Source organism: Cygnus olor, chromosome 2 (assembly GCF_009769625.2).
Source record: "Cygnus olor isolate bCygOlo1 chromosome 2, bCygOlo1.pri.v2, whole genome shotgun sequence".
NCBI classification, from domain to species: Eukaryota; Metazoa; Chordata; class Aves; order Anseriformes; family Anatidae; genus Cygnus; species Cygnus olor.
The window spans coordinates 72286321-72313763 of NC_049170.1; the positions used below are offsets into that span (position 1 = coordinate 72286321).

Below are 27443 nucleotides of genomic sequence, written 5' to 3' on the forward strand. Positions count from 1 at the left end.
TTTCTTTTGTATTTCTAAAGTTATATATACTTTACACCACAATTTAGTGTATTTCACTTCATACCATTTTTTTTTCCAGTTTGTGAGACAAAGCAAGCACCCCAACTCATATCCTAATTAAGTGCATTCCTCATTTTGTGTACAAAGGTGCTTCCCAGTCTTATTGCCACAAAAAAAAAGAAAAAGAAAAATCTGCTAAACTCAAGAACCACACTAATATGTTTGTAATACTGCAAGCAAAGAACTCGGAGAAAGCTAAAAAGTACATTTCCACTCAGGAGGTGGGCAAGGAGGTGAGCAGAGCTGAAGTAAACAGGGACACAATGACAAACAATGACAAGCATCTGTAATCTAAAAGCCAGGACATGGCAATTATCTTTTGCTTTTTTATTCAGCAATGGAGAGAAGTATTCCACGTGGATGACTAGCCCCTCAACTGAAAGTGCAGTGGGGCACATGCCCTCCTGATTTATCCCTACTGCACGAAGGACAGATACAACCAAGGTGCTGACAGATAGAAGACTCACTGTGCACACTACACTGACAAAGCTTTTACTAGCCACAGCAGAGGACTTTTGGGAGGGAATATAAAAGAGGCGCATGTATAATCTGGAAAGTTTTTTGTTCCTGCCATGAACTCCAATGGGTTTCACTGTCCTGTACAAGAACTGGTCTAGTCCCAAAGAAGAATGACCAAGAGCTTCATTTCTTCAGCTACAAGTATGTGTTTAACAGAGGTAAAGTCACCTTTCAGTCTCTCTTACTCTCTTTAAAAAAAAATAAATCGTACATCAAATTATCGTTAAACAGCTCACTACAGGTAAGAGATTCTGGCTTGAAAAGACATTGTTTGTTTTGCAGTTTCATCTGACAATACCTCCTCTTAGAACACACATGCATACACCTATAAAATTTTCAGAAAGTGCAAGCTATTTAATCTGCTTTTCTCAGGGATTCTGTTCCTGGAAGCCTGTCCTGCTAATGCATTGCCATTGGCATAGCAAGAGTGGGATACCAATGAGGAGAGAGAAGATGATGATTCTCATTCCCATCCCTGGTTACATATACTAGACAACAGAGACTCTTACATATGCATTTCAAAACACACTTTTTTTTTTTTGTCCCAATCACCTTTATTCAATCAATTTTCAGGTGAGTTGCATCAAAAAAGTAGAATTAGCAAAACTGAAAGGACAATGGGTATTCAGCAGCAACTGAAGATCTGTCATCGCTAACAGCACACAAACCTGTTTGTCTAGAAATCTACACTACACTGAGTACCAAGTATCAAAATATCCTAAACTTGTCTTGACAAGCTAGGAAATAAACTAAGACGTGTCTTCAGAACAAAGATATTCTTCGCCTCTTCAAGGAATCACCTCTTTTACTCACACTCTGTAAAAGGGGGAAAGGTTGACATCCATGTCCCACATGAGTACATGTAGTTGCTCAGGAATCAATTTTTTTTTTTTTTTGACTCGCACCAAGTGTTAATGTCTAATCTAATAATATCAGTGGAAAACTAAACTCTTACCAAGTACCTGCACATGCAATTGCTCACATATGCTGCTTATTTTTTGTTTACTGTTTTTTTCCATAAAGCAAAATAGTTCATTTTGTTCTAGAAAAAAAATATAATAAAGACTTTTGTAAAGAGAACCACCTCAACATTTAGGTTTCTAAGTGTCACTTAGGATTCTTAAGCCCCTTTAAGGTAAATTACAAAGGACATAATTTCCTTGTACCCTTTCTTGCTTTTTATTATAAAGAAATTTCTACATACAGGGAAATCCTTACATTAACACACATTCACGTTTAAAAAAATAAAGAAGCCAAACTTAATAGATGAAGCTTGGAATAAAGCATGTGTATGGCCAAATCAAAGGTCTATAAAGATTATCCAAACAAGAATTATTTATGTTCTGTAAGTATTATTGAAAACAACAACCACCTCCACCACCCAACAACTGAAAAATGACATTTCATAACCTGTAACAGCAATCCCTGTACCTCTCTCACATTAAGTGTAGTACCAGGTTCAGGAAATATTAATACCTATTCAGACCAAGACTAATAAACATATTTAAGAGATGGTAAATCTAATCACAAAAAAAAATTAATTACAGAGCTGAGAAGAAGAATTCTGTGTAGACTAACTCCTAGTTTTTGAGACTTCTAAACAGCTGCCTGTTCTCACACACACCAAACTCTATCTGTATTTAATAGCATAGGTCCTCTGCTTTAATGGTACAGTCCTCAGGATCCTAATAGCTTCCCCCTTCTATTGTAATAAAAAGGGCTATGATGGTCAGAACTGGATCTTGGATCTCCAATAGGCATTCACAGTCTAAAGGCTGCGACATCACTTCCAGTGACGTACACAGCATATACACGTGGAGCAGAGAGGCTAAAGGAAAAGAGAAAAAACAAGAATCCTCTGCACAACCCTGTCAATGGAAGTGTACAGACATGCAGTCTAGCAGTTTTTGGAGGTTTACGATGGATTGCCTTGCCAGCCCTGAGCTGCCTTCTCCTTCTACTGTTTTTGATAAGTCTCTAGACAAGGCATGCTTCAACTCCATGTGTATACACAGAGAACTGGAGAACTTCACAACAGATATACCATAGAACAGAAAAACACACATAGCAGTTACACAGACAAAAACATTCCCTCGGGATATTTTTCTTAATTTTAGAAGAAACTTACATAGATTTTATCTTGCTGATATCGCTGGAATAAGTTATGCATAATAGAGCCTTCATGAAGATCTACTAGTGCTGCCATGTCTTCCACACTCTCTGCACTCGTCTGATGCATAGGTGTTACTTTTTGGTGTGTGATTGTGCTCTGTTTATAAGTGAATACCTGAAAGAGTAAAAAGAAATAATTATCAGAGAACACATTCAAAAATTCTTATCTGAGACAGGAGCTTTCATACCCGTTCATACTCTCTATCCAGTTCATAAGCGTGCAGACTTGCAAAATATAATAGCCTGCCATTCATACCTTCTTCTAAGGCTTCTTTCATGATAATTAAAGCTTCAAATACATGCACAGGGGTCATATGAAATTATCGCTTACTGAAAATACACCGAGGACTAAAAGGTCTTTTCTGGGCGAATGGAATCTAGTTTTAGACAGATATATAAACCAAGCAAATAATCATTTCCCCAAAATCCAAGACTACCACCCCCCCCCCCCCCCCCCCAATCCCCCATTCCTTACAGTCAACTTAGCATACTCAGATTGCTGGGGGAAAAACATTTTACACTGCAAAACAGCAAATAAAAGTTACGGATCGAACAGGCTATTGGTGTTTGTACGTTGCATCCAAAATTCGCTTAATGCTTCCACGCAGTTTCAGGTCCTGATCAGGATGGCTATTGGGTTAGGTCATTCTTCCAAAAGTAATTAGCAAACTAAGTTCATCATGCAGCATATATTCCAAAATGAATGGATGGACCAATTTCTAAGTAATGCACTGTTAAGATGAATTTCTAAAGCCTGCTCCAAATGGACAGTAAAAGCCCTAAAAAAGTCATAATTTAAGTAGAAGTGTTTTATGATAGAGTATTTATCTTTTGTATCTTTTAACTACCACAAGTATGCTCAGAAGATGTACATATCCCCAAACTAGTGAAACAAACTTTTATGAATACTGACATCATTAAAGATCATAAAACAATTGCTTAGGAATACAGCTTCCCGTTTCCTTTTAATTTACATCTTGGCAACTCATCCTTATAGACATATGTCTGCATCTCGTAGCCAATGCTACTTTGGCAACACTAGCCCCTGCTAACCATTGCAATCTAAGAAAGTCAAGCACATGGTTGATGCAAATATTTTAATAATGTGAAATACTAAAAAAAAAAAAAAACCTTTCAAAATCCTTTGAAATAATATTTATAAAACTGACTGAAGGAGTGGAATAAGCAGCAGACCAGTTTTTCCTGAGCACCACAGGACTGCCCGTGCAGGCTGGGGATTACGCAGCAGCGTGGAAGAGAACAGTTCTGCTCATGAAAAGAAAACCCAAAGATTTTTCCAAATACAAACATACGTATGCTCCTGCTAATGAAAGACTGGAACAAGGATAGCAATATCATCACAGAATGTCATTTAGGAAAAAAGATTCCTGCCACTCGCTGCTGCACGATTTTGTCTGTCTTGCTGAGACAAGTGAGAAAGACATTGAAGAAGCAACAGGAGGAACACAGAACAGACTTCACACTGAAGCTTTGTGTAGGATAACCCACCAGCTGACTGCGGAGAATTGCCTGATGAAATCTGTTTATTAAGATCATATCCCAGCCTGAACATACCATATGTTGGCACAGACCAAAGAACAGTTAGAGCTGTCATTCAGACTATGAGAAAGTATACTGGGGAAAGGTTGGGAGAAAAAAAAGATGTAGGGAATGAATTTCTAACAGATGCTGGAAGGCAGCGTGAACAGCAATGGGACATACAAACCATGAGAAAAAGCTCTTTAAGATTCAGAGGATCCAAAACACAACCCCTATCTGCAAGCAAAGACGGACATCTAGAGATCTAAGACGTATTTTGTGGTGAACAACTGTCAAGATGACAAGACAAGTATTTGTACGGGGCAGGTGTTGGCCGGGACAGAGAAAACAGCAACTGCATATGATGCAGGGGCAGGCAGTTTAGATATCTACAAGACTGAACAAATTGTGAAGAGAATCAATTGACTGCAAAACTTTGGAGCTAAAAAAAAAGTTAGCAGTCTCAAGATTAACCATAAAGAGCAATTTGGAATTAGAGATAATTACATTTCAAGAGTAACAAACTGCAGCTCCAAGTTGGAAGAACCATGGTGAAAAAACAAAGGTTATACTGCAGAACAAATAATATCTTAAAGCTGGAATATGGGTAGTGGGGGATTTAAGCAGAGCAAATCTGAGAAAAGTAAGCAACCTAACAGAGGCACATATCAGCACAGAATTAAATCAGAAAGATATACTCAGTAGGAGAACTGAAAATGAAAAGGGGACGGCATGTCCTGTGAGTGTAGTTCATGTGAACATGAAAAAGAAATAAGCATCATTTCTAGGAGGACAATATTCATATTTGTGATTTCCATTCATTGATATGTGATGCATAGGTTAATAGGGTATGCAGAGTACACCATTCATCACTACGCAAAATCATTAACATAAGGAATTAATAAAAATGCACTAAGAAAAAATAACATGACAATTGACCTGTGAGTGGCGGAACTGTTGATGATGGTCTTTACAGATTCATCTTTGTCACTGAAAAACACTATTTTCTCTTGCTCAGCTTGGTCTTTCTCCTACTTGCAGCTCTTCCACACATTGTCTTCTTGTTTGGATGAGGAAATGTCTCTGTGAGCTGACTCAGATATTTTTTAACCCACTAGAAAACACGCTGGCTCGTCATAGTGGCTGTCACCCAGACCAGAAGGAACAAGGGTCTCTTCCCCACCGCTGCTGTATCCTAAAGATTTCCCAACTCCACTGTAAAATTTCACCAAACTGATCTAACAAGATCAGAGCCAGCAGACAAGGCAGCAATATCGCATGCATAGACTTAATTTCCTTCGAAGGGGTTTTTGGTAGCCCTGCAGCTTGAGCCCTGAAAGGCCTGCTTTTTTTTTTTTTTCCCATCTTGACTCACGCCTTTATTACAATAAGTACGTGAAAAAGATGCCTTGAACTTTATCGTTACTAATTAAAAGGTCACATTGTGAAATATTAGAGCAGATGAAATCCTCAGGAAATAGGAATTGAGAGCCACTCTACAGGGTCAGCACGCAGAAAAGGATGATGAAAAGTAGGCTGCTGAACTTTACGAAAAGCACATGGGCAGAGCATGAGTGCATCCATCCTCAAGATCTTGCCAACATTTGTGGAAGGTCAAGTAAAGCATGCAGGAAACTTGGAATGAGATTTAAGACAAACCTAAATGAGAATTCAGCAAAAACTTCTTTCCTCTCAAGATATAAATGGACCAAGATAACAAACATGCTGAATACATGGAAAACTATAAATTAAACCCTAAGAGAGCATAGAAAATGAGAGCTCTGAAAGTTACCATGGAAGTGAAAATTAGAGGTTGAGATAGGAGGGAGCAGCGCAAAGAGCAGCAACAGAAGGAACAAACCCAAGAAATACAAGACGAAAGAATGAATCCAGCTAAACAGCAAAGAGTATCTCAATGGGAAAGGAGAACAACACTTCACAGCTGCCCAACTGTCCTTACCATGCCTTACTACTGCTGTGATGGACACACCAAAAATGGACTCAAATGCTTTCAGGATGCCACCTGAAAACCCAAGGGACAAATGCTTCCAGGGCCCCAGGATGACACGGGAAAAAAAAACACTGTAACAGGTGCTCCGGGGCTCTAAAATAATGTAAACTATAGCTATCACATGGCGAAATATTAACAGCTTGCTGAAAGGAGAACCACACCTGAGGGCTAGAGGACACTATTTAGTATCAGCCTTGAAGAAGGTAAATGTGACTGAAAGAAAGTAATCACGTGCTACCAAGTCAGGTTTCTTTCTCTAGAGGAAAAAAAAATAAAACAGATTGAATAGACAGTTGAGTACAAGAATATTTGAATGAACATTAAAAATACGGTCACACTCGAAGTGTGAAAACAAAACACACCGGTCTAGTTTTGAAAGCCTGTTTGAAAGCTTTGAGGATATGTCCCCATGTCCTGATTCATGCCTGTTTAGAAATCACCATGATTACTAGCTGAAATCTAATTGCTCCAGAACTGGGTAAAAATCATCAGCCTTGCTGTGACAGGGACATACCCAGAATAGTGTCAAGGTCCACCTGCTCCACAACCATGCTACCTGTAGCACTCGCCAGATCCCCACAATGTCAGGCCCCACATACTGGGAGTGGGAATTGCACTCATACTTCCAAAATTATTACCCAGAGAACAAGAAGTAGGAAAACAAAAACAAACAAAAAAACTTGCTGCCTCACAATGAGAACATCAGCTTTGCAAGCAGAACCAAGGAAAGAAGTTAGAGGGAAGTCCTCAGAAGCACACAAACACTCGAAGACATGACTGCATCGTGCACACCAGAAAGATTTCTACATTGCCCTCTGCAACACCATCCCGATCCCCCAGGCACCTTCTCATGCAGAAGACACCAGTATGACACTCTCTAACGCACTGTAGGAAGCCGGAGAACTTCCAACAGCATGCACCAAGATTAAAAGTGAGACTCTGCAGATGAGCCCTATGTGAAGGAGCTTTTGGCAGTTCAAGTCATGTGAAAAGTTGGCACAAGCCATTTCATACAGGACCATCTAGAGAGCTGACAGCTCACAAATCACATGTTAAGACATATAATGAAAATGATGACTTTATTAAATAAATACATAATTTTGCCTATTCATAAATACTGTACCCTACTCATAAATACTGCTGCATCAGCAACGCAATACTGTACTCCACAGTGTGCAAGCATTTATTAAGTAAGTTTGTATTTTCATATTCGGTTATTTTACATGAATATATTCTTTTAAATCTACCCATGAGCCTACTGGAGAATTACAGCAAATAAAGAAAAATAACACCAACAAATGAGAAGTTTGATGCACCTGGTTGTAATTAAATTCACTGATGCTTTTAAAAGAGCAAGAAAACCATCATGAAGACCTTAATATTTGTCACTTCTTTATGTTGAAAAATACATTTGTATCCTGTGCAAGTAATCTAGCATGAGAAAAAAATTAGAAGTTTTTCCAGTGTTCCATTGAAAGGGGACACCACAGAACAATATCTAATTATTTTTTTTTTTGCACTTGCAATCAGCCCTAAGCTCAAAATCTAATGAAAATCCTTTGTTAAAATGTAATTTAATTTGTAATACAATTTATTAACACCAGGAAAGAACACCAGAGCAGGCTCTCACTGACAGGAGCACACATGGTTTCTCTCTCACTGTATCATTTCATGACATGATGCCAAGTGACAAAAATCCTCGCTTGAGAATAAGGTCATTAAGCAATATCAAGGGATTTCACAACAGCTGAGTCAAGTAAATGTAGGATGATGCTGAATTAAGTGCTTAGGTAAGGCGCATCAAAAAACACACAATCACCATTTCTTGCAAAAGCTACAAGCTACACTCAGGCTTCCCAGTCTGTACAGAGCCAACACGCAATCAAATCTCTCAGAGTGTTTTTCACAAGGCGCTGAGTGTTTGTGATGATGCTGATGAACAATACTGGATGGGAGGAAGGCTGAAAGTCCGCTAAAAAATTCTTAATAAATCGGTATTTAAGTTATGAGAGAATCTTCATCATTTCAGAGAGATTTTTGTGAGATTTTTATTTCAAGGCAGAAATGAGCCTGTCTACACCTCGGAAGCCCTGACCCAAGCTAGATCATCTACAGAATCTGCTCTCTGAGAACAATGCAAGATCATCTACTGGAAAGTTTACATACTGTGAGCATTTTGAAACAGCCTCTTTTACAGTGACCTGAACCCTCATCCCTCCCAAACACAATTCCCAACCAATACAGGCTCAGTTCTCTCCCACCCTTCCCCAAAGGGATTTTCATTATTTTAAAAAATGAAAACATAGCTCAACTCTTCATGAAAATAAATAAATAAAAATAATGAAGGCTTTAACCTCCATCAAACAAACACAAGCAGCATCACCACACCTGCTCCCCTGCCTGGCTTTTGGCCCCGGCCCCACCAGCAGAGGAGCCTGATCCCTCCCAGCAGACACAAGGGTGGCCTCGTGCTGTGGTGAGAGCTGGCTCCTGAGTAACACCCAGTACTGATAACACAGGGCTCATCAGTGTCTACACAATATAGCGCTTCACTGTCACCTGCGTTGTTGCAATACATCCAGAAGGGCTTTTTTTTTTTTTTTTTTGGTGAGGGTAATAGAATAGGAGCAACCAACCTCCCTCTGCTGCCCTCTTCTAGGTTAAGAAAACTTTTGGTCATCCCAGAAGGTAAGACAGATATTTGTGCATGGAAAACAGAAATATCAAAGTCTAAAGTCTCAGTTTAAATTGTTTGAATTCATGTAGCCAAAGGGATTAGGAAAAGTATAGGAGTTCTAAACATAAAATTCAGCAAGATGGGGAAGGTGAATGTGAAGAGGTATTGTACAGATGTAAGCCAGTTTCTCAGATGACAAACTGTAAAAAATACAAAACAAGAAAACTTACACTGCCTATAACATTCGCAAAATCGATTACTACAGTGTTTGGTCAGCCCACAGACAATAAAAGAAAGTTAATTGTCACTCAAAACCTAAAACCAACAGACTTTCTCTTGTCATCCAGGGGGCTTGCCCATGTCTGTTTTTTTACAAGGTTAATCCCAACTGCCGTGGTGATGCCAGTGAAGATCCCCACGACTCAACAGAAACTCCAGTGGACTTGGCTCACACAAGACAGCAGTGCCCTCCGTTTTCTACAGCATCTTTTTGCTCACAGTCACCGTACACAGAAACGCACACTTAAAATATCAGCTTTTTTTCCTTTCTCTCCTGTTGGTCCTTACTGAGGATCATCATTTGTGTTTGCCTCGTGTTTAGAAGTTGAAAGAATGCAATAAATCTTGCAAGATCTCTCTATTATACGTGACTCCAAGTAGAAACGAGAGGCCTTGAGCTCACATCAGAAACTGTGGAATGCAGCATTCCAGGGAGAAAAAAAAATCAAAAGCCCAAGGATCTAGAGATTAAGAACAAAAATAAAAATCTATTAGTTTACTTTTTTTTTTTTTTTTTTTGCCTGGAGCGATCTACTGTCTAACTGGATATTTTAAATAGAGGACAAGGAGGCTGTCTTATAAATCAAAAGCAATTTAAGATCAAATGCAAAGCAGATTAAAATCCAACATTTTAAGTTCTATGGTTAGTATGACAACAATGTGACCCAAGTAATGCTTCTGTCCGATAATTTACTGTTTCTCTGTAACAGCTGACCTTAGACATCCATCCCATTGTCCCAAAACAATCTTTCAGGCAACAAGATGTACCATGGCCCAAGGCTTGCTTTGATGCAACAAAATATAATCTTTTTCAAAGCAAAAAAAAAAAGCCACAATGAAGTTTATTATTCATTAAACAATGGAGGAAAATTAAGTAACTTTATGTAAGGCACTTACTGATGCCATGAAAAAAAAATTACCAACTAAACTGATATTGTTACTACTGTGACCAACAGTGGCCTTTTCTACAGGCAAACATCCCATACACACATCAATGAGAATCAGCTTCTTTTCCCACCCATTTTACTTAATTTCTCCCCACCTACACCGGGAATCACCCCAGTCCCCATCCTCCCTTCCAGTTAGATGGTAACCATGACCTTCAAGTCAAAATGACTGGATGCCCACTCTGCACGTCATTGGATGTACCAAACTCAGTTCTTTATAATCCCCTAGTTTGCTTTTACCCCCTGCTCACCTCAGTTCCACAGCTTTTAGGCTCAGTTCCTCCTCCTCAGCTCAACTTCTCCCTAACCCTTTCCCCTCCATCTCCCTTCCATACCATTTCCCAGACTTGCCTGGGCCACCTGGGACAGCAGCAGCCCCCAGGTTCACGTGCTGGCAGCCTGCCCCACTGTCTCTCCCCACCTCTCCCACTAACCTCTGCCAGCTACAGCGCCAGCGACGGCTTGTATCACCTTCCCTGAACAGCACTGCTATTGAACCTTCGACATTTTCACAAAAGCGACCTTTGTTGCTTCTCAACTTCAACAGCGTGGAGAAGCTCCCTGTCTGGCGGGCGAGCCCAGCCAGCACCGCAGCAGAGCTCAGCAAACCTGCTAAATCACACCTCTTTGTTCTTTCCCTACACAATGACCAACGTCAATAAGCTTGTCTGATCACGACTTCCCACCTAATGCCTATTCTGTGAGGGTTATTTCAAGGCAGTTTATTCCACACACCGAGCTGTTTCCGTTTGCAGACAAGCTCTATCATCAAGTACGAACAAGCTTTCAATTACAGGTTCAGTGCTTATGACCCTTCAATTGAGCTTGCCTACACAGACAATAAAGAAATTTAATTCAAATTAAACACATCGTTTTTACCTATATTATACTATAGTAAGCCTCTAGGCAGTCCATGCTAATTCATACTAGAAAAAAAAAGTGCATCTTTAATTTAACTTTTCTTGCAAGTGACCTTGTATAACCTACAGTTCTCTGCACCTAAAGACTCCACAAAGCTTATTTTTAATAAGTCCACCCACCTATAAATACTGTGACCATGGTGCTGCAGAAAACCTGAAACATTCCTGGCACGTCACCAGCACTTGCTTGGCCATGGAAAAGTACCCCCCCTTTCTGTTCGTGAAACAAGAACTGGAAGCATTGCAGCTGCCCAGGCTTTCCCAGAATGCGTAACCAAAAAAATACAGTCCAAGGGCAGGGGGCAGAAGACAGACTGCCAGACAAGCCTTCGGCTCGCTGCCAGACAGCACGTCAGCCACAGGGCCTGAACGGAACCCAGCTCCAAAGGAGTCACAAGTCATGGAAGAGGCTCTGAGCTGCAGGGCATTGCGAGATGAAGCAGAAAGCAGATCCAAGCACCTACCAGCAGAATTAAGGAAGGTCCAGACCAGCCTCTGCCATCCAGGCATGGACACCCCAAGTGTCCCCTGGAGTCAGCACTACAAGAGCATCCCACTGCTTGTTAGCAGCACCCAGAAAACAGACCTAACAGCAATACCGCCCTTGCTTCCGGCATGCGCTGCCTTAACCAGCTCCAAGGGCAAGGGGGTGAAAACTCATGTTTCCTCTGCTGAGGAGACCAAAACATTCAAAAAATAGAAAAAACCCACCCCAAACCAACAACAAAGAAAATCCCCCTCATCCTTTATCCATCATTTGCCACACAATAGAAAGTGCTTTTACAGACAATGCGAGGCACTGAAAGCATTAGCTTGACTGTCAACATTAGTTAGAGCTTGAGTGAAACTCCCAATTTTAAATTCATATTTATTCAATGATTCATACAAGATAAACAATGATTATTTGCAACTGAATGAACAAAGAGAGAATTTGAATAAAATGCCCTGCTATCAAGAACTGGAATAACTCTGTTCAATAAGCAGCCTGCAAATTACACCAGTTTTTTGAGGCACACAGCAATTAAATCCTTTTTTTTTTTTTTTCCTTCTAAATAAGAAGGAAAAAACTGCAGGAAACTGATTGGACTGCCTCTGAGTCTACGATATGAACAGTCTTTGTGCAGTGCTGCAGTAATAAAATCAGAGGCAACGTTTACACGGAAGCTTGTGCTCCAAGGCGCCTTTCCTGCAAAGCAAGCCTTGTCCTGGACAAACGCTCAACTGAAGAAGGTTACACCCTGATGAGGCCCTCTGGGGTAAAGAACAAAACCAGAGCAATGTCTACATGAACTGTTTGGCCTCACCCCTCTCTATCTTCCTCTCCACTTCGCGCTCCACATGAACTGACCTATTGGTACAGATGGAGCCCAAACCCTGCAGAGACCTTCCCTCAAGCTCACCACACCACGATGGTGATGGAGGATGACGTGTGGGGTTTGCATGGACAATTCCTCCAGGAACAAGGCTGTCGTAGCACCCCAACCACCACCATCAAATTTGCCTGCTCACATAGCTCAGTTGGCTTTGCTGTCCCAGACAGCAAAGAAGCAGAGCCAGCATGCTTGGGAGAAAACAAACAACAAAAGAAATAGAATCTACTATAGCATCAGCTATAAAAAATAAAACATTCTTGCAGCATCCTCTGCTCCAGCTGATGCTGGAGGCCTCTCTCTCACCCTTCTTGCAGGAAAGGGACAACACCTGATGGGCTCAGGTGCTCACAGCAAGAGGTAAACCAAGCTCTCAGTTAACTGACCTCTCTTCAGTGCGGCCAACACCTAAGCAAGGACCTAACATTAAGGAACATGAAAAGAGGTAACGCACAAGTGCTCACAAACAAAGAAGTACAGCTCCTAATAAAACAGGAAAATAAACATTATGTGAGATGTCCTAAAACAGTCAAATAAAATAATACAAAGCAATAAAACAGATATTTTTCCTGATTCCAGCACTGAAGGCAAAAAAACATCTACTGCATTATATTTTTTTGTGAATTTTTGTGAATTAAAGACTTCACAACTTGCACATGCACAGAAAAAGTTCATATACATGCAATTTTAGCTTTCAGATCTCCCAACAGCATTAACTATAACACTTTTGTAAATTAAGTAGGTTTCCATTTTATTTTAATTTCTCCAAATCTTGGCTTGTTTTCTCCTACTATAAATATTGCACATCTCACAGCAACAATATATGATTAAATTTAAATCTCTATTTAATCAAATGACTTTTTGTTCACAACAATAACGTGTTCAATAACGTGTCTTGTTTCAGTATTATTTTCACTTCTTCATTTAAAAGCTGTCTTGCTATGTTGACAGTTTTCCTGAGAAGCAGCAGAGGCAAAAGGTTAACATGACAGTAAATTGGTAGAGCTCTGAAATCATCTTTGAGGGACTAATTTCCAAAACCATTTGATCCCACTCTGGTGGAATGTAGACAGGAGTCTAGTATTATTTTTGCTTGTTTAAAAAACAGTTTTAAGTTTTTGTTTGTTTATGTTATGAGAAAAATAAATCAGAATATGAAGGATTGGTACAAAGCTCTGTATGAGCTTGCAGGGATTCTGAAAAGGTAAATCCAAACTGAAGCACAAGCTATTCATTTTAACAGATAACAAAATCCAGAGTCCCCTTCTACATTTTTTTTTTGAAGCTAACTTTTAAGCTTTTTCTATAATATCACCAATGGCCTTGCAAAGACAAGCCAAAAAGCCCACTTTACTGGCACTGTTGCTATCCCCAGAAATAGGAACTGGGTATCAAGTGATCCAAATGCCATGCAAACCCCAGCTTCATTATCAATCCCTCTCTTTTTTTTTTTTTTCTTTAAGAACAGGGAGGCTTTTCATTAAGGCAGTGTTTACCTGTTGTTCTTACAGGTTGCCTGTGGTGTGAGGTTTTGACACAGTTATTCTGCTAGCTAGAGCCAAGGGCATATTTTATTCCCAGCCCAAAGCTTCTTTTTTGAAGGATCCCTTTAAAGAGGTAGCTGTCTATTTAACTCCCTTTCCCCAATAAGGTAGGTGTGTAACTTTAACTTACATGTGGGGCTGTGGAGGTGGAAACGGGAGGAGTTCAAACCCTGAATAAAATAAGCTCCTAAGGACTTATATCTACGAAAGCAAATACATACATGATGACATACAATACATAATGGAAAATGTTCAAAGCAGAATTACAGGTAGGTGAATGTAAAACGTAGCATTTCCCCTAAACCTAAGCATACAGCGCAGTTTCTACAGTAGCCTTGTTCACAAAGCTATGCTATTTCAAAGTTAACTTTTATCATGAATACTCATCTCAAAAGGATTCATCAGCCTTTCAGGAAAGTGCTACCTGAGAACACAGCAAGGCCACTCCCTCCATTGCTATATTCATTAATTCAACTAAACAATAACCAGAATTTTTTTTTTTCCATCTCTGGCTGAAAAACTGGAAGATGTCCTTAGACAACACGGGGAAGGGGTGACCTGTCTGCCTCTTTTGCTACAGGCCCTGTTCTGACTCAGAGGTAATTAATTACAGGGTATGCAGCAAGATACCAACACTCTGCAGGTCTCCAAAGGTTTCAACCTACCCAAATTAGCTCTGGGTCCCACAACAGCATAGTTCACTCCACCCAAGCATGTGCCCCAACTATTAAAAAAAAATTCTTGCTAATAGTATTAGTGATCTGACCTTTCAGTGGCATACCAATGCTTATGATGCCTATGCACGAAAGTAATGGCAAATCAGAAAGCAGGTGCAGGTAGTTTATCCACAGAGTTGGCTAATGCCATTGGCATAGCACATGAAACCTGTATAAGCAGTGGTGAGAACAGCAAAGCCTATGTTTTAAAAACAGAAGATGTTTTAGCCATATTGCATAGTCCACACTGGAGATAAATCTCACATGGCTCCATGCAGTGACAATAAAGTGTCCTCCAAACGCAGTGCATGAACCAGGATGCCGGCACGGGCAGTTCAGAGACACATGGTAGTCCCTGTATGGATCCAGTGTGGGATCGACTGGTGACTTGGCTTCACCGCCCACCTCCCATTGCCCAGCAATAAGGCCAGCGCCAGCTCCACGAAGGGACAAGGATGCATTTGCGGAAGAAGCCTTCAAGCAGCACAGTGGAAGGGTTTACTGGTTTTGCCACAGCACAGCTGAGGCAAAGAGAGGCAGCTCAGATTCAGCTCTGCACCACAGTCAACCAGACTTCCCAGACATCAGGACACTAAGAACGGCAACACTCAGGTCCACAGTGCTGGCTCTGTGGTTAGGTACAGCTATATCGTACCTCCCTGAATTTCCTATCCGAACTTGTAATATATCCCACTCCTGCTTCTCCCAGAAGATGGCTGTGTATCATATTTTCAGCTCCAATCTAGAAGTTAAGAAGTAGACACTTCCATGGGTTGGAGGGGAACCAACCAGTGTGCAATATGCTGCAGAGTTGTCTGCCCAAACCTGCATTTAATGCTCTGAAATGATCCTTGGGCAATAATCCCTCTGGAGGGGCGCTGCCCACGCATACGCTGCCAGCAGGGCCTCAACGAAGGCCTCCGCATGGGCAGGGGATGGGATGATGGCGTCCATGGCACAGTGCCTGGCGATCCCGGGGGCTGAGGGTCCGCTCAGCCCACCTGACAGGGACAGCAGGGGACAGGGAAAGGCTAGGGGAAGGGGGCAAGAAGGGGGAGTAACTGTGAAACAGCAAGCAGGAAGTTTTGTACAGTACGTTCTGATAGCTTAACTATTCGTGAAGGTTTCATGATCATATCTCAGCATAAAGTTATTTTTAAAAATAAGCCCAAAGACACCTTATTCTAAAGCCCTGAAGGACTCATTTTGCCCTTAGGCTGTTCCTGGAACTACGGGTCAGCCAGCAACACTGCTCACATCAGCCTGCCATGGCTGGGCCTCCTTCCACCCTTTAGCCCTAATGCGCTCATGAAAACCACCACAGCTCTCCGTGAGGCATGGTGCAAAGCGAAGGTGAGGGCTCCAAGACACCCAGGGCTCTGGCACTTGCCTCCATCAGTCAGGCACGATGCCCCTGCAGCACGGCACCCACTAACACCTCCTGCTGGGTTAAGCTGCCACAGGAGCCACAGTGGTGACACCTGGCCGCATTAAATCGCAGGATAAGGGCTGGCCCTCCGCCCCCCCAGACACAGTTAGCAGCAGCAGGAAGAAACCCTGCTGCAGGAGAGGCCCAAACAGGTTTGGACAAGCGTGAAACAAAGCCGCGTGCTTCTTCTGCCAGCAGAGAGCCGGCTTTTTGTTACAAGTGTGAAACCTCCACCCATGCCCTGAGAGGCCGACTGGTCCCCGCAGGCCAGGATCGCATCACCCCGCACCCGTCAGGGAGCTGCTACTGGCAGCTCATTTACCAGCTCTGCAGATTTTCCTCATGGGACTCCTTTTTTTTGCCCAGTTGCTTGTTTGTGTTTCATGTGTAGCATGTGTCCCTCCCAACATACACTACACAGTTGAAGTCTTCCAGACCTCCTGTGTTCAAGGGCAGCTCTGGCTTCAGATCAACAAAAACAGCTTAGAATTTCACAATGTTCAGTCATCATGAAACCATGGGCAAGAGAAAGGGAAGCGGTGGAATAAGACAACAATGATAAGCTAATAAATATATATTAAAAAGCCATGTTACATATTTTTTTTTGAAAAGGTGAAAAAATGAGAGGTGGCAGACTTGAAATGTGTAGACTCTCAGAAATTTTAGGTTTTTGTGTACTTATCCGAACTACAAGCCCACATGTAACTTTCAATGGTTATAAAATATTGCACTGGACATGAATACATACTTATCCTGAAGTACACAATCTTTTGACTGGAAACAAGACAAGCACCACTTAGTTACAAGCATCCACCACCATCATCACATAATTTTCACTCAATAGGAGCATTAGTCAGACTGATTAGTCAGTTGGGCACTAATTACTTAGGTTCTCACAAATATATGCTGATAAATTTGACTATTATTCATATACTGTATACTTTCCTAGGTATGTCAGAGTGAGCTCTTTCTTTGAAAGTTTCTTAGGACAAAAGCTACTTCTTTGCTATAAAGTTTTAGTGTCTTGGCACTAAGAGTGAAACATGTCTTGGAGATACTGAAGTACAAATATGAAAACATTAACGTATTTTAATGTGTCTGCTTTGGTAGATATATATATATATATACACATATATTCTTTTGTCTGTAAAGCTTGTTTCCATTAAAAGGAGCAAGAGTGTAACAGGCCCAAAGAGCCTTAAGAGATTCACAAAACAGTTAAAAAAAAGCTTTTCTTCTGTCTTTCTTAGACTCACTACAACTTCAAGAGATTACTGCAGGTATTACTGTTAATTTCCTGTATTACTGTATTTCCTGTATTACTGTTAATTTCCTGTAATTTGCCTTCTATACAAGAATCTCTTTTCATTGCACTTGTGAGGAGTCCGTGCCTATTAAAATATGAAACCTTTAGGTTGAAAAAAAAAAGAGAAAGAGGTAAGTAAATGGTACAGCTAGAACTCAGTCATTCAAGTATGGGCAGAGTGGTCAAAAGATGCAATAAATTTTGAAGTAGTGTCATAAGTCTTATTTTATGACATGGGTAGTGCTTTGACATACATGAGAACAGGAGTTATATACAGATAAGGAAAATAAGTTGCTTGTGGCTGTAAACATTTGACAGACTGTTCTCTAAGTCACTCCCATAAAATCAGCATATAAAATGGTTGGCTTACATTTGAACTATGAACTTTCTGCCTTGAATGAAGCAAAAGAGCAAATTTTACACATGAAGGTGGTGCACTTATTACAACATGGGCAATTTGGTATCTCATAGCTACCCTGTGGTGACTTTTTTTTTTAAATGTTATGTACCAGATTGCATGTACGTTTATAAGTTTGAGGAGCTCATTGACAGTTGGTTCACGTGAAACAAGCAAAGAGCAATTCATAGCATCTCCTCCCTTCCCCATAACGACAGTACTTCTGCGTTAGTTGTGCCAGAATTATGAAGGAGACAGAAGAAAGATGTCCCCATATTCAGAGGATTACTTGGTAGCTGTACACATAACCATACTGTTAGTAGTCCTAGAAAGAAAAATCCAGCCTTTTGCTACAAAGAAAAAAACACAAGCATTTTTTATTTATTTGTAAGGATACTGCTGTTTGTTTTTGAATTTGTCTCGACAAACCTCAAGCACACGAAGCTCTAAAAGCTCATCTACATCATTTAAAATAAGTGCTAGATACAAGTTTAACAGAAAACTTGGTAAATTACCCCAGCACGTTACTAAGAATGTTTTAAAGAGAGAAGAAAGATAAAAATTCCACCACATTTTCTGATTGCTTGCATAGGAAGAAAGGTGGAAGACGTGGAAAAGACAATCTTTTATATTCATGAACAGTGCTGCCCTCCACTTACTCTCCCAGGATAATCTCAACTATTCAAAAAGGGTTATTTTACTGTGTTTTCTGATAAACATCAGATCTCATAACTCAGCGTTAGAGATCAATGGGAAAAAGCTCTCCTGCAAGTGAGGAAAGGCTGTCTTTTCTCATATCAATTCAATGCTCTCTTCCCCTAAAGATGCCACCCCTCTCACCTTCCAGAACAGGCTCAGCTTATTGCATACACGATCTCGTCAAGGGTGCAGTCTTCTTGCTAGCATACAAACTATTTACTCTTATTACAGACACTTATAGTGTGTAGCCCTTAACGTGAAGGAGGCTCAGAGAGTAGGGAATAAAGCAGCATGTCCACCTAGTTAGGAGCTGAACTGATGGTAAATAAGCCCTGGAGACCCCTGTTGGACTCCAGGCAAACGCACTGCAGGCACTGGAGGGAGCACAGATTGCTTGTGTTGCTATATCCCAGCCCTATTCCTCTAAAAGCTAGAACCCACTGCTAATTTCAAACGGTCAAAGTTCAAAATGCTATTGTTCATGATTTCTGGTGATATACAAGATGAGCAAAAGTTTCTTCTTTAATTTTACTTGTTAAGGCAAGAAAAGGAGAACAACTGCTGCAAGAGATGTAGAAGAAAAAACAACTAGTTGCTCTGAGTGTTTTTATCCATGTAAGTTACAAGCTGATGGTGTATTTGACCTTACCTACTGCAGTAGAGTAAACAAGCTGTAACTGTTTGTTCTATAGGAGGATTTTTTCAGTCAGATTTGAAAAAAAAAAAAAAAGCTTTAAATAACCATTTAGCTTAGCTACCCAGAGCCCTCGCAAATGTCATGTTACCCCGAGAATACTTACCTAACATAATCAAAGCTATTTCTCCCCTGCTCTCATCTCACCCATGCGTGTTTGAGAACCAAAACCTAGACTTACAAAAAGACACACTGGCAAAATCCAGTCACTTAGCTCCACGCGTAAACTCTACTCTTCTGGCGATGCAATGATTTTTGTTACATCTAGCTTCAGTCTGTGAGATTAAATCAGAGGTTGGTGGAAATATGCAAAAGGGCATGCTTTCAACTTACAGGCAAAAATTATGAAGCTAGAGAGACCATCATAATATTTTCATCTCAACAGCTGTGTAACACGGCAAACAGGCATACCTAAATTCAGTTTCTGTTTAGTAAAGCCTCAGCCATGAAATACAGCAAGACTCTCTTCTTCCCCCTTAAGGATCTTTCATTTACCACCATCTGTTTGGATGTTCTCTTTTGTTAGGAACAATTTAAATCAGCAATAGAAATCTTTTCCCTGATGGTCATTTTTTGTACAAGACTCATGGCTCCCAGCCCTTGTCCCACTGATTTTCAAAGCCCGAGTTCAGTGATATTCTGAGCATTTCTCAGCCTCACTTGTCCTCATCCCAGAGCCACCAAGTCCATGACACCAGTGATGTACCACAGCACACAATGTACAGGAAGGCCACTATCAGTGGTGTGTGTGGAGAGTGGAGACTGCAGGAGGGGCACACCTGGACAGTCACATACAGAGCACAGAGACACCACCTAATAACCAGGCTACAGCGTGGCTCCAGGACTGCAATTCTGTTTAGTATCAAGGCAATCATGAAAACACATCCTCATCAGCAAGGAGTGATGCCTCACAAACCACAAATGAAGAAAGTGCATCTGTGGATACTGCAGTGAAGACTGGTTCCCACTACACCAACATGTGCTCACGGATGGACCCTAATCAAGACATCTCAAAACTCAGGTGCTCTGGATTGAAAGACAGACTTGTTCCTCCAAGGAAGTGGTTAGGCTGGCTACAGCCAGGACAAAAAGGTGAAAGTAACTCCAAATGAGAAGGAAAAAAAAAAGTACATTGCATTATTAGGACTTCCATACACAAATGTCTCTATTAAATACTTTATTTACAGCCATTCTGTTGCCCCAAACTCTGCCTGAAGCTACGAAAATGAGGCATACTAGAGGCCAATTCAACAAAGGGTCCCACTTCACATTAACAAGAAAGCAGTGATAGCGCTCAGGGATTTCAGGTCTGCAGTCCCAACTATCCTCTTACTTTTTTAAAGGTCTGGTAAGACATGAGAAAGTAGTCAGGCAATACTGAGCTGACTCACAATCAAGTGACTCGTAACTAATGAATGACTCTAAATCAACTGCAAAACATGAAAAATGTAGTGATCCTACAAAAGCCTTAGGATTTGTATTGCAAGCCCTTTCACCATCAAAACATGCATGAGCACCAGCACAAAAAGCAAGTTTCTTACATACTAACACAAACGTGTATAAACTATTTAACCTTTGAAAAAGATCATTTCCTAAACCAATCTATTGAGTTTTATATATATACACATACATGCACACACCTTTATTTCAGCACAACAGAACGCTTACCAACTACTCAAATAACAGACCTATTATTTATCTGTCACTCTACGTTACAATAGCTTCAAATAAAAATCTCTGTACTGATCTCTTTCTGCATTTTTCCATTAACAACCACACAGATAAGCGAAGTGTGGATAAGCAGGTAAAGCACATAAAGATCTCCACAGTCAATTTAATCAACAGGCCAGTGTCAGTGAGCAATTGCCACCTCATTTAGTTCAGAAGACAGGTAGGTGCAAGAAAACCATACTCGTTTCTTACATGGTTTGAAAATTAATCTATCGTAAGTTATCCTCTGAAGACCCCTGTATTGTAAGAAATAGCTACTGTTGTATTGGAGCTGCTCAATTCTGGAGCTCACTCATCTGAAAAGCTCAGCTAAACAGACAATTTGGAGACCCACCATCACAAACCTTGCATGTCTAGAAAACGCAACTGAAATTCACATACCTTGTGCTCTATGTACAAATACTACTGCAGTATAGGGAGGAAAAAAAAATCCCACATAGTATACCTAGGGAATGAATATCCACGTGGAATAACCACACAAGCAAAAAATACAAGTTTCCAGTGTACCATATTAAAACATGTGGTTTTGCATTAGCTAGATTCCAATGCAGCTGAGAATTTCAGAGAAGGAAGTGGATCTAAAATGACAAGTAAGGCTCAAACTCAGGTGCTAAAATTCAAACAAAACCTTACTATGAAATACTGAGCAAGTGTAACATCCAGGAAGAAACTTAACATCCTTAAAAACATGCCACACAGGTTCACATTGTTATCTAAATGAGAGTGCCTGATTTCAATTACCATTATTTACAGGTTTTGATTTAACTGATTTGCCCAGGACCAAAAACAGGTACACCCTTATCTGAGGTTGCATAAAAACGGAGAATTCCCACAGCACCACAGGACCACGTCTACCAGAGACTGCTTCACCTTCCCAGGCAGGGACACATACCGCACGCTCACGTAGCTCGAGCACCAGTGAAGGCAGCCTGCTGTTAAGGGGAGGACTCACAGCTGGACTACCAGCAGGCACGTCTTTAGAGGGCAAGTCAAAGAAAGCACATGCCAGGCATACAGTCCCTCAGTTAGGTTAAGGCAGATAACGAAGTTGAAAAAGCACTCTTCTTGATCCCCTCCATCTGTTGCAGCTCGCAGCAAGGCGACTCCAACACCTTGGACACGCTCCGCTGCTGACAAAACGTGAGCAAGTGCTGGTCTCCAAAGGAGCTGACTCGTCGACACCAGAGGCTTCACCGTTAAGACAGGTCTGCACTAGATCCTGCTGAGGCAGCTCTGTGAATCACAAATTCAAGAAGCTTTCCTAGAAGAAGCCCTTGACCTCAGCACAATCATGCTGACAGAGCGTGCTTTCTGGGGGAATTTTCTTTTGCTCACAGGGCTCCTAAGGTTACTTGTTCCAGGGTTAGCGGCCTGTCCCCTCAGCTGGGAAGTGCTAGCACATCTGCCAAAGTCGTCTTCTAGGCCCTTTGGGACACAGTTCAATCCAACTGAAATACAGTCACAGTAAAACTCAAAAACTATCCCCTTGGTGCTGTAGGATACAGCAGCCAAGTGGTCCTTTGCTTTGCTATAGCGCCAGCAACTGAGGTCAAATCCTTTCCAACAAAGTTTTCTCAGCTGTTACCAAAATCACTTGACCCTTTCCCATATGCATCCAGGACAACGCCATGTGGGCAGACCCTGGGTCCTTGGATCCCATGGGAGTTTTCTGCGCAGTTGCAATGTGAACAAGAACAGCTTTGCCTCAGCAAAACGCAGTGCCTAACTACAAGGATGTCCTTCTACTGATACAACCATACCACTGTAGTCGAACCACTGTGCTACATCAGCTGAAGTTATAATGGTATCAGTGCCCACAGAGATATTTTTATTTTGACTTTGCACAAACCACTTCCCAGAAAGTCAAAGATAAATGTGCTGGGAAGACAAGGAGGGGAAGGGAAGGAGACATTTTGATATCAAAATAAAATGCTAATGTCAGAATTTGTATCACTGTAGCTAAAACATTCACAGTCGCTATTTGGCTGCAGCTTTCTTCAAACCATGCAAGGAGGTACTTGCACTGGGCAGCAGATGCAGCTTAGCAGAGCACCAAACAAAAGGCCCTTTTTTTTGCTCCCTCCAAACATGATCCTTCACAACAGACCAAGAACATGGGCACTTGTTTACATATCTGATCTGGTGAGAAAGACAAGCTTACTTCCAAAGGACTGTGCCAAAATGCGAGTTATCATGTGGCTGGCTAGACTTTGCCTGTTATGAAAGATGCTTTGAACCACCAGAGAGACATCCCCTTGAAGCACAAGACTCCACACAGGCACTTCAAATCCGATGCTGAACACAGTGAATGAACATTTCACAGTGCAAGCCACCAAAGCACACACACAGAGCAACCTCCCATGGAGAAAAGGCACGGTACAGACTTCCAAAACACACGGGAGTTCTACATGTTAGCAAGATGTTGCTATCTCCAGTTAAAGATCACAGAAGATGCACTGCTGATACAAGGTTCAAACAAGCTGCTGGATGGAGGGCGAAGAAGAGCATACAGATCAGCCACCACCAAATGTTTATTTCCAGTGGGAAGAGGATGTAAGGAATGCATATTCTGGTTACTCAAGCACCAACACTCAAACTGCAATCTTCAACAGTTACACAACTTTCATCCCAGTTGGTTGGATGCTCAGCCCTCCACCAACCCCAGCTAGATCCAAACCTCGGTGAAGTCCATGGGAGTCTCTGACCAAACCAAGCTGCCAACACGTACGTGTAGGCGTGCTCCACGCCAAAACGCAGCGCAGGTACTGCCCAGAGCACTGCTGCACACTCAGATGCTCAACGTTGTTACACACGTGCCTAATAGCTTTGTTGGAAACTTATTAGGAGCAGAAAAGGTCCCCACAGCCTGTAATAGGCTGCATTTGTTAGTACTTTCTATTATGAAAAATGTTGACACTCCCCTGATTATAGTGCAGTTTCTACTTATAATTAGAAAAGACACAATACTTCTCAAACAAAATGTAAAAGCAAAGAACACAGGGTTTTTGCTGTTGTTTTGATTCACAGACCTATTTTCAAACACAACACAAGAAGTAAAAGACAGAACTTTAAATATCAAATTTCTAGGCCAGAAACTAAGTTTTCCATGAGCTCAAAGACCAAAACTCAGACTGTTACTGCTACCATGTAGATCAAAATACTTGTAATGACATTCAAGATCTTTTCAAATAAAGTTCAAACTCCACTTGTATTCTAACAGCAAGAACTGGCATTTCTTTCAAACCTCTTCACAAACCTGATGTCCAATAATGAGCTTTCAAAAAGACATCTAACAGTAAAATTAATTGTTCCCTTTATACTCGTCTCATTATCCTGGCCTCGTGCTGTGCTTGCTCCTTTTAATGGATGGAGCAAGTATTAGCTTGATTTCCTACCACACACCAAGTTTTCAGCTGAGCTTAGCAATACACATCTCTAACTACCGATAAGATCTCTATTATTTTACTATTAAATGCATAAAGGCAGAGATTTTATTTTTGCCTTGCAACTGACAGATAGTAAGATGCCTTACTTTCCTGACAAGGCATAACTTCTCCATGCAGATACAACTGATAAGAGGAATTCAAATCAAGGCCAAAACACAGTTATCATAAAAGAAGTAAATAATATAAATAATATAAATAATATAAATAATATATCCATTTGCATCCATCTGTAGAGGACCAAACAAAAAATAACTCAGGAAAGAAAGTCCTTGGAATACTACACTTGATGCATAATAGAAGAAATTTTTAATACTAGAAGTTCGCATTAGCACGTTATGATGAGAAAGTTGAAAGACGTGTGTTCAAAGTGCTGCTTGCTGATAAAGTGAAAAAGAAAAAAGATAAAATAAAATCAGTTAAAAAAAAAAAAAGGACTTCGTTACTAAACTTCTCGCAGCATACTCATGAGACCCTGAACCTTCGAACAAAGAAAACCAGGCCTGAAGTCAGGTGCAGCAGCACAAAGGGAAATGCAGACAGAAGCTAGAAGCGGCGCTGACAAACCATTGAAGTGGCACCACCAGGTGACTCCAACCTCAGCCAACATGCCAGGGCAACGTTACCAGATGCTTTGCCGTTGGCAAACCTGTGCTAGCGCAGACACCAAGTGTTTCTTAGTGAAAAAAAAATAGCGGTCCACCAACTAACAGAAATGCAACCACTTCTTAAGTTTCTCAACTGGAAATTAGGGGATAGTATTTACAAGCTTGTTTCTGCCTCAGTCAGCAAGTACCCTGAGGTGCCCTTGGCTGAAGGCCACAGCCAGAACCTGCCATCTACATAAACTCTGGAAAAAGCTGAAGTCTTGAGCATGAAAACCTGGTACACTCCTTTAAAGCTAAGGAACCATTCCCCTCCAAGTCCACAGGACCAACAGCCAGCCTTTCTAGCAGCAGGTATCCCATACAGTAAACATCATATTCACCTATAGGAAAGCATCAAGAAATTTTCACTAAGGCTGATTTTTCTCCTGTTGTTGCTGACGTACGCCAAGGACCAACTTGCTCCTCACAAGTGCAGCTAATGCCTCTGCTGGCTCCAGACACCAAGCTCCTTGCTGCAGCTCAGGGTAGCCACCTGCAGCAGAGGAAGACACTAGCCTAAGCCTGCAATGAGTTTTCCAATCGATCCGGCACTACAGTTGCCTCACTTTGGCAACTTGCCTCCATGCAGCGATCGGTACAATGGATTAACAAACAGATTAACATCTGCACATACCACTGCTCAGCAGTAAATATACAAGTAGCAATAGCCAACACACAAATTTACTTGCATTTAATTTGTATTTTTAAGCACCCAAGAGCCAAAAAGAATCAACACAATCTTTTCCACAATTCTTCACCTACCATCAGGACAAGTCTCAGCCTATCGATACCAATCGACCTTGTTTTAAATGAGCAGAACAGCCCCCACAGCATTTGCTTATTGAAATTAACTGCGGGGCAGGGGTTAGTGGGGAGCGAGTTTGGTTCATTTGCTGCAGTCATTTGTAAAGACAAAGCTGTAAGGTCTGACTATGAAACAAAGCACTGGAGTCAGCAGGACCTGAGGTTCTACTTTACCACCGACTCACTGCATGACCTTGAAGTCCATCACCTCTTCCTAAATCCATCAGCCCAGCCGCGAAACTGGATGAAAGCAGGACTTTGCTGCAAAACGCATGCTGTGTCTAGTTTGGCCTTTGTTAAATAAACATAACGCCCCCTCAAACTAAACTGAAGAACTAAACAATGTTTTTTTTTTCCTCCTCTAAACAAAGCACTTTGTACCATACAAAACTGGAGTCTTCTACCAAGTGGGAGGGAAAGAGATGTAAATATTTACCCACATAGTGCAAAGAACTGTTACTCACTCTAGAGACGTGTAAACTGGTGGCTATGTAATTCAAGAACAAGATCGGGATACTGAGGTGTCTCTGGCAGACAGAAATAAGCTCGTCTCTTGAAAGCATGTGCTGCACTGAGAAGGCTAAACAAAAAACTCACATCAAGGGAACAGTTCCTGCCAGGCTGGAAATTAGTTTCAAACAAAACAAAGCTACAAGTGCTCAGGGCTTAATTGTATCAGTAGATGACACTACTAGGTTAGCATCCAGACTTTTTTTCTGCTTTTCCATCATCTCACAATCTCTTCCAAAAGGCGAGTGTGTTTTGGACTGGTCAGAAAGCCTGGAATTTCAGAGGATTGCTATTTCTCCTTATGTAACTTACGCTTTATTGCCCCTAGCGCCAACCCAAAAGGAAAGCAGATCCAAGGAACGCAGCATGAGAAGGGACACCTCAGTAAGGAGCTTGGTTGCTTCATCTGTGTCTTGTGCAAAGGGCCCACTCACTACTTGACATCCCTCTACAGCTGAACTCCTGTAGAAGTAACGGGATGTTCCTGCACATTAAGTCCAAATGAAAATCAAAATGAATTTAAGATCTGCACCAAGCAAGGGAATGAGGTTGATTGCATTCTCTTTCATATGAGAAAGTCTCGACATTACCTCACGGGTAATTAAGAGCTTAAGATTGCAACTTGAAGTGAAGAAAAAATCTGGAACCAAGCTCCAAAAGTAAAGTTAATTCATCTTCTGCTACAAAATAAATCCACTTTCCATTCAGAAACTTCTCAAGAAAGAAGCCTTTGTGGCTACTGTTTTCAGTTGATATCACTTCAAAGGTGAACTTGTTTTGCAAGTGTAAGTGTGGTAATGTTTGCCCATAGTTCCCTAATCAGTTACCCATTGCTAATCAACCATTTCTTTTCATTTTCATGCACAAATGGAGGAAGCATTGCTTGTAACAGCAACCCTGAACCACATCTGATAGGCTGCCTAATATTTACAGAATGTCCACACTGTAAATGATAACTACATCATGTTGTGCATAGGTTAGAAGTCATGCAAAAATGCATGACTAGAGAGCAGCTTTAGCAACTCTGAA

General features: G+C 41.1%; 1 protein-coding gene across 1 annotated transcript in view; it reads right to left on the reverse strand.

The window, feature by feature from the left end:
* MYO10 (myosin X) overlaps positions 1-2866 on the reverse strand; it is a 96815-nt gene extending 93949 nt beyond the window's left edge. The window contains 1 exon segment of the mRNA XM_040550262.1: positions 2708-2866. Within this exon segment, the coding sequence (XP_040406196.1) occupies positions 2708-2818 (111 nt within the window). The 5' untranslated portion in view covers positions 2819-2866.
* Positions 2867-27443: the final 24577 nt, after the last annotated feature.